The sequence below is a fragment of the Prunus mume genome, linkage group LG1 (assembly GCF_029339155.1).
Source record: "Prunus mume cultivar Tortuosa linkage group LG1, ASM2933915v1, whole genome shotgun sequence".
Classification (NCBI taxonomy): Eukaryota; Viridiplantae; Streptophyta; class Magnoliopsida; order Rosales; family Rosaceae; genus Prunus; species Prunus mume.
The window spans coordinates 9,198,936-9,207,772 of record NC_142698.1 but is presented as its reverse complement, the minus strand read 5'-3'; the positions used below and the strand labels follow the sequence as shown (position 1 = coordinate 9,207,772).

General features: G+C 35.8%; 1 protein-coding gene across 6 annotated transcripts; it reads right to left on the bottom strand.

Annotated features, from left to right (window-relative positions):
* Positions 1-367: 367 nt before the first annotated feature.
* On the bottom strand, positions 368-7,526 carry LOC103334016 (uncharacterized). Of its 6 annotated transcripts, none has more exons than XM_089042740.1 (13): positions 7,338-7,522; positions 7,080-7,227; positions 6,093-6,402; positions 5,804-6,016; positions 4,385-4,477; positions 4,203-4,289; positions 3,565-4,122; positions 2,799-3,040; positions 1,702-1,872; positions 1,458-1,589; positions 1,302-1,371; positions 1,117-1,212; positions 368-781 (listed from the first exon to the last, which is right to left on the bottom strand). In XM_089042740.1, exons 3-13 carry the CDS (start codon positions 6,384-6,386, stop codon positions 692-694), a joined length of 2,046 nt encoding a protein of 681 aa, XP_088898866.1. In that variant the 5' UTR covers positions 6,387-6,402; positions 7,080-7,227; positions 7,338-7,522; the 3' UTR covers positions 368-691. The 6 variants fall into 6 exon arrangements, 5 of the variants coding, with proteins under 5 accessions (XP_088898866.1, XP_088898868.1, XP_088898870.1 ...); XM_089042742.1 differs by having other exon boundaries at positions 7,163-7,227; XM_089042744.1 differs by having other exon boundaries at positions 7,080-7,191.
* Positions 7,527-8,837: the final 1,311 nt, after the last annotated feature.

Here is an 8,837-nt window from a genome sequence, read left to right as displayed (position 1 = left end):
TTTGAAGAGAAACTAAGAGGTTGCTCAGCCAGTGCAATCGAATTACAAGTCCCCAACCAAGAAGTAGCTTCTTATTAGGGAATTTGTTATTAGGGAATTTGGGAGAATTCTATTGGTACCGTGATTGGCCAAGCAACTAGAAACAATACCAAGAAATCCCAAGTCGACATATTGCTAGAAGTGAGTACCTTCCCTCACCTATAAAAACACTCCCACTTTTGTACTCACTCTGAATCCCCCTTTTGGGATCTTAAAACACTCTCCCCTTGTACACTCTGAATCCCCGTTTTGGGATCTTAGCTATGACGCATAAGCCAACTATTGCATTATGTAAACTACATGAACATAATGGCAACACAACATTATATGCCAAATTGGATTGCATTTATCTTCCTGCGTTTTTTCAATAATACCACCAGACTCAGAATTTCCATCATCAACATCATCAACATAACATTACTACATCCCATCAATTTGGTACAATTTGTCTACACCTAGAGAAGTACTAAACTGCCATTGATAGTATAAGGTTTACATATCCAAATACTTGAAAGAACAGTAAATTTAAGGAGTTACTCCCTAACCCGAGATCCAAATTAATTGAACTGTCATTGAAAGAGAATATATACAAAATCTATCGCATGAACTCTTGCAGATATATAATTTCCTGCTGGTTGCCATGAGCAAACACCTACATATGGTCACTGATGATATCTGTCCACTCGCACCGTACCTCATCAAGTTCGGTCTGTGTGTAGGCATTTAACGTCTTCCCATTCCACTGGAACAAATTAAAGAACCATTTAGTAAATCATAAATTGTTATATATGCAACAAAGGGAAAAATATAGAACATTAAAGTCCAAACAACTATGCTTCTGAACAAATATGGCCACGGTAGCATCTGACTGCAATTGATAACTATCATATGATCATTGCAAACAGAGCATAATAACTAGCAATTCAAACCTCAGAAGATATACAGCAATCAATGCAAAAAGAAATAATACAAATACGCAAATAAATAAATAAACCGAACGTTGCAGAGGATAGAAGCACCTTGTTAAACCAGTACAATTCACACCCTAATGACAAACATTAGAAAAGTTATTTGTACCTTTACTGCAAAGGAAAGGTTTTCATCTTCTACGATTTCTTTCATGTATCTCATCACATAATACCCACACTCCATATTCGATGGTTGTTTAGGACCCTACACACAATTCAATAAGTGTCACAGTTGCTATTTATTGCTTCAATACATCTTACTTGTTATTAGGTAAATGAATAATAATAACATACCGTTAGTACTTTCCACACGGGTGGCTTTCGGACTCCCCTGCCTGTTTGGATGTTGAACTGTCTAATCCCACTTCAGCACAGAAAAGATAGGTTACAATCTAATACAATTAGTACAATAATTTCATTTAAATAAGTTAAGCAGGGAAACCTAATTACTTGTTTACAATATATTTCCATTCTTCCTCACGCATGCTCCGCCGAAGAGAGTCCATGAAATATCGCTGAAGAGGGTCCATGAAATAGCACACATCTTTGTCTTCACTGATAATGGTCAACATCCAATGATAACTACATATTGGACAAAAATTATTTAGCGATACATTTTACCCTGACAGTCAACTACTAGGTCGGTTCATCACTCACAAAAAGGTTGGCATCAAATATACAAGGCTAGACTTACCCAGAATTGTAAGGAACCAAAAGTATTTGGTCAGCAGACCCTTTCTGTAACCGGCCTGCTATCACTCGTGATTTTTGGTCAGAATCGCCTGCCCCAACTGAGATGCTTGAAGGGTCAGTCAAACCAACCATATCAACCATGTTTGATTGGTTTAGCTTATCATAGAGGTGCCTGCAAAAACCATAAATGTGTAAGGATTAATTTAGTGGGTCTACACATACCATATCCCACGGTTTTTTTACATGCTTTTATGCTGACATTTATGTTTATAAAAAAAATTACAGGGCTGTGACTCATCCCAAATTGAGCAGATGCCAAAGACCAAGGAGATGAAAGTCAATACACACACATAACAGTTAAAAGGGTTAAATACCAAAATGGCCCAGGTGTTTTAGTCCTTTAGCCAATTTCATCAATGCATTTTAAATTTAGCCAATTTCGTCCTTGTGTTTTACTATGTTAGCTAATATTGTCCATTTAGGGAATTAATTGGCTACTTCTCTTGGATCCTACTTGCCTGCCAATAGAAGTTTGACATGTCCGTATACATTTTTCTTTTTATGTTTTTGATGATACATATGTGTCAAACTCTTATTTGCATGAAGGAGGAATGGCTCCTTCCAGGGAAGGAGCCAATCACTGTCCTATCCAAATTGCTGATAAAAAGATTCATAAATATTTGTAAAATTAAATTAAAAAAACTCCAGTCATAAGAACTAAGGAAAAAAACGATTCAAATAAAGTAAAATAAAAAAAAAATTAACAAGAACTTTAAAACAAAACTAAAATGAGCAGTTTCCTCATGGCATATTATGCGGTGCATGAAGACCTTTCCAACTTATCCAAAAAAAATAAAGAAAAAAAGAAATAAGCACTTCCATTCTACAGAAAATAAGAGTCATTGGTAGTACCAAATACTGAAGAAACTTAGATTCTCAATAGTACAGTAAATAAGAATAGAAAACCAAATAATGATTGTAATCATCTAAGAGAAATATGAAATATAATTTGATAATGTAAGCTATAATGAGCATTTTCTACTTACCTATTGAAAAAATATATATCCTTTTTTATAAAATAAAAAAAATTGTATTTACCTCATGTAAACAATTATGCATGTGGCTGAGATTTCCTTCATTTCCATAAACTGCATTACATCTTCTTGGGAAATGTATACAGTCTTGGCAACACCAAATACTGCTTCCTCCATATCAATACTGATAGTTTCGCCATCCAGCATGGCACGCTCTGCATAACGATATAGGAGCTTGAGGGACTTGGGCAGGTTCATGTCTTGTTTTGGTAAATCTTGAGGTTTGGCAGCAGTCTTTCCACGTTTCTACAGTGTTTGGAAAACAGAAGTGAAGGCAGACGATAGTAGAAGACAAGAGAAGTCCATAAAGAACTGAAATGATACTGTTTGAAGGTAAGCACATCATAAAATGAACTCCACTGTTGAACAGTGACATATTATAACTATATCATGAGTTATTGATCTCCTCTAACGTTAACCCAAGCTCTGTTGATCAAGCCACATGAGACCCTACAGCTTGGCCAATGGTCACATGTTGCTCAGTAACTGGGACGGGAAGCAGCACTGCTTTATCAAGGGCAACATCAATAGGAACATTCATATTTCCCTCTGCCAATGGAACACCGTGGACTGTTTGGTTGGCTGCATTCATATTTGCAATGTGCATAGTTTCCCCTCAACAAACAGAACAACATGGAAAACACTGTATATACTTTTCCACCAAATTACGGGCGTTCGAACTGCCCCAATACATACATTTCACATGAATAAAATACAGCAAAAATATATATATATATCAAACTAGTATAAATGAAGTTTTAAATTTTTACCTTGATGGTGTCTCTTTTACCCACAAATGTCAATTCCTCAAAATTAATTGCATTATCCTCCAAGACATTTTTTTTCTTCCCGGAACAGCTTGCCTTCTCGGAACGGTTGGGAACTGGAGTTGAAAGTGAGATAGGTGTGGTCCGGATATTACCATTGATCTTTGCCTCTAACTCAGCAATCTTTGCTTCATACCAGGCCCGCTGCTGCTCAATCATCTTCCTGACCTCATCCAGAATATCTTCCCTATCGAACTGAGCCTGTGGAACATTTGGCTTGAAAAAGCCTCCCACACCTCTAACCCTACCAGAATCTTCAGGAGCTCCCAACGCCATTGTCAGGACATCATTATTTTTAGAGGAGAGACTGACATCAAAATGTTCAGAATGTTCTGGATGCTCAGAATGTTCTGGATGTTCTGAATGCTCAGAATGTTCTGCATGTTCAGAAGGTTCTGCATGTTCAGACTGTTCTGTGTGCTCAGAATGTTCTCCATGTTCAGCATACTCTGCATGTTCAGAATGGTCAGAATGTTCAGAATGTTCTTTCGTCAAAAGGTCCTGTGACAAACAAATGCAAAACACATGAATCATTATTAGTTATAATAATACCAATAGATTATACAAGATTTAGCACTCACAATTTTTGCAGCCTGCCCTTTTCTATCCTTACGTGCTTTCTTGCAAAGTAGAGACCCATCAAGTTCATCCTCAGGCATAGTTTTCCTCTGACCAAATCAAATGTATGGGTTACTGATTCTACCTCCAAAGTTGCCCTAGGAAAATGGAAAGTGATGGAAATTCTGGAATTCTATGAACTTACTGATTCTGCCTCCAAACCCACATATCCTTTTCGTGACATTCTATGAGGTTGCTGAAACTTCGCCCTTCTCTCTTTCTGTTCATTATGGAGTTTCTACAATAGGTATAAAGTTTACAGAAAGTAAGTCATTTTATATATCAAGCATGGCTTTATGGAGTTTCTGGCCATTTTATGGAGTTTCTACAAGGGTTAAATACTTTTTTGGTCATTGGGTTTTACATGAAAATTCAATTTGATCACTGAGTAAAAAGTTCGGCCAAATTGGTCACCGTGTTTTCCAAAGTTTACAATTTATAGACATTTTTTTATCTTCAGTTCAGTGCAGTTTTTATTTTTATTTTTTTATGAGGCACCTTCAGTCTTCTTCCTCAAACTCAACAAGTTAGGGTATATTGTGCTATTAGGGTTTAACAAATTGGGGGAAATCATGGGAAGAAGATAAAGAAATGTCTATAATTGTAAACTTTGGGAAACACGGGGACTAATTTGGCTCAAATCATTTCTCAGATTTTCGTGAAAAACCAAGTGACCACAAAGGTATTTAACCTTTCTACAATAGGTATAAAATGGGATGACATACATACCTTGATTAATTCAATTTTAACCACTATGAATTCTGAGAATTATAGTTCATCTACCAGATTATATAACATAGATGAGAATATCATCAAATAAGCAATTAACAGTACTCCATGCAATGAAAACTAAACCCAACCCATACTTTTCATTTCTTCCAAAACTCTTTTCCTTCTCTCTCTTTTTTTTTTTTTTTTTGGGACATTTATCTGGCTAGAAAAGAACAAGTTAGAAGTGCAGGTATTCAAGCAGTCAACTGAACATAAATCAGAAAGCAGTTTGCAAAATAGAACTTCCAGAATGGTGACATTTACATGATAATTGACTTGGACACATAACAGTTGGTTTAAGGTTCTGCTAAACTATGTAATTTTAGAGCAATTCAACACTTACATTCTGATCGTTTAAGAAAGCAGCAATCTGAAAGTCTAACTCTCAACAATTAAGATAAATTTCCAAATACATACTGCGCATAAACAACAAATATTCCAAAAGGAAGTCCAGCTATATTTGTGTTTAGTATCATGCAGTATGCATTTGACCAGAATCTCGCTTTATGTGGTATATATATGACCAGAAAGTAAGTCATTTTATAAATCAAGCACACAGAGTTATTATCATGCACTGCAAGAGGAGCGTGCTACCTAGCACTAGTGTGGCGTGGACCGTTTCCTTCCCAAGCCATTGGACACTTTTAATAGGCAAATGAACTGAAAAAGGAATGAAGAAAGGTAGAAATATAAGGAACTGGTGTGGACCTCTTCCTTTACTAGCAAGTCCTATCATGCACTGCAAAACAAATAAGGAAATAGCTAGGAACAAAATGGAATTCCCTCATTGTACCTGAAATTCTTTGGTTAAACGGCCATTTACAAATTGCTGCCAATGTTGTTGCTTAATGAAACCATAGTCTTCTGGTGGGTTTTTTAAGGCTTCAGCCTCATCTTTAAATGGCATAATATATTTTCTTGTTAGGTCACTCTTGAATTGCCTCCATCTATTGGATGCAGAGGTCAACACCATTTTTCTGCTTTTAGGGGCTAAGACAAATGCCGCCTACAAAGTAATGGAGTGAGCAGATAAGTTTTCAAAGAAAAGATTCGAAGAACATGAGCTTAAGTCAACTACATACCTCTACGGATTCCCAAATTTTATTTTTCAAATCCTTTTCCACCTTAGGCCAGCTTTCAACACTGATGGGGACTGTGGTACGTGCCAACACCCCAATGTAAGAAGCCAGTTCTGATGCTACCTTCCCATATGGTTTGCCCTTTGGGGTATACTCCACTACTAATTTCTTACCAGTATTTTTATTCTTCACTATGCGACGCATACTCGTTATCCCACGTTTCCTCTTTACCCCACTTGAGGTAGCGTCCATAGTCTCCTTTGAAGTAGAGGCCTCATTGGGTTTGGGTAAACCCATACCTGAATCTTCCAAGCTGCAAAAATGAGCACGGGTTGATGTATTACATACATGCATACATTAAGGAAAAAAAACATTTTAATCAGTGAATTACAACACTTACACAAAACTGTGAATACATGTAGAAGTACTTAAAGTACTCTGGAAATTAATTAGTAAGGCAAAATTGCTTTAGGTCCTAGCAATGCTCAAATAAACTGGAACACATGCAACAAATTGAAATTATAAAAATTCATGCATAACAATAGTCGAAATTAAAAAGAAAAAAAAACAACATAAGTAAGGCCATGGGACTTATGATTGATCCACTCAACAGTGGGTTTGTCTGGTCATGGTTTGGTGGTCCTCTCATATCATCGGATCTCTATTAACAATTTGTTTAAGGCATTTAGCAGTATGTGTGAAATGAATGAACACAGACAGATGGAAATTATACATGGATGAAAGAATAATCCATTTTCCGACAGAAAGAAGTTAAAGCCACAGTTTTGAAATAAGGCAAACCAAAACAAACTCTCAATTACTAACCATTACCACCAATTGAAATGTGGCATATATATATAAACATTCTCCACAAGAAACGAGAGTAAGTAGACAAAAGAACATAAAGAACTGTCCAAAACCCAAATCAGACAATAGTCAGATCCAAATCATACACATATAGAGAAAAAAGGAAGAGAAAAAACAGCATACCCTAGAATCCCAAGGCAAGATGACACCCAATTGGTACTTCCACAGAGAGAGAGAGAGAGAGAGAGAGAGAGAGAGAGAGAGACCGAAATCGGTACTTTAGGCTTGAACTTCACTGAGAAAGAGAGAGAAAGTAAGGGCTTCCGTTGGTCTGAAATAAAGTGTAGAAAAATTAAAACTTTATAAATAAACAAAAACCCAAAATCAGTACATACATATTTACACTGAATTCGATTCGAAAATGTTCATGAGAGATTATACCTGATCACACGACGACTTCGACAGTCGCTGAGATTTGAAGGAAATGTTAGGATTAGAATAGTGGCAACGGCCCGGTGGCGAAGAAAAACAAAAGAGAGAGGGAAAGAGCATATCGTCCGCGGGCGGATGAAGTGAAGAGGACAGCAAAGAGACAACAGCACATTTTAGACAACAGGGAATTCAATCACAATGGCAATGTTTTTTGTAGCAATATGGCTTCTTTTTTTTGAACTTTTTTTTTTTTGTGTGTAAAATGTCGTTTAAGTTTTTTGTAAAATGTCGTTTATTTGGTGTTGTGTAAAGTAGCAATATGTGCTTCACTTTTTTTTAAAGATGTGTCTTCTTCTTTTTTTTTATACCAAAAAACAAAATGTTAAATTTTATTGCAACCTTGCAATTTATTGAAGCACTCCTGATTTTTATTTTTATTTTTTCTAGTACAAGTGATAGTCTAAAGTAAAGGGTTGGAGGATTTCTCACAACACATATAATGTCATGGGTGTTCGAATTTGACATCTCTTGTCTGTAAGTCAAGACCCTTTTCCACTTGGCTCTTTTAATGTAAAAGTTACTCTAACATGAAATGGTTATTGAGATTAAAGAATTTTTCAAGTTACAATTTATATTATGACTACATCCCATGTTTAATAACACCAAAATGTTTTTAAAAATGAGTGTTTTTTTGTCCTGCAAGGCGATGTGTAAAGTTTGAAGCATTGAGATGTAAATTTTTCAGTACATGATTTATTTTAACAAATATATATATATATATATATAAATAATACAATTAAATTGAATTGAATTACAAATTATTATTAAAGCATAATAATCAGATACAAGTATTAATTGTCCTTCAAGCTAGTAATCTTTGTTGAAAAATACACGAGTCCCACATCGGAAACTTAACAAAATAGAAAGTATCATATAATAAATGGTTCCACTCTTAATAACATCGAGGCCTTTTGTATAAAACTTAACATCTGCTAAACAGGTGGTTAAGTTGGGGACAATATCGATGTTCTTAGTAGTGGTCAAGGTCCATCTCTCAAATCTTAACATGGTATCAAAGCGGGTCAGTTGACTGGGCCCGATTAAACCCAAATCAAATAAAAACCCCAAATTAAATCAAAATCAAACAAACCCCAACTTTTTAAATAAATTTATTTTTATAAAAAAAAGTGACTGATGTGGAATTGATTGCACGTGTGGCCCACTAAAAAGTGGTCCCATGTGAGGAGGAGTGTTGAAAAATACACGAGTCCCACATCAGAAACTTAACAAAATAGAAAGTCCCATATAATAAATGGTTGCACTCTAATAACATCGATGCCTTTTGTATAAAACCTCACACCTGCTAAACAGGTGGTTAAGTTGGGGACAATATCGATGTTGCTAGTGGTGGGCCAAGGGTCCGTCTCTCTGAAATCTTAACAATCTTTAGGTATAATAAAGTGTTTCCACATCAAAGCAAGCATCTGGGATGAAGTTAAGCCATAATGA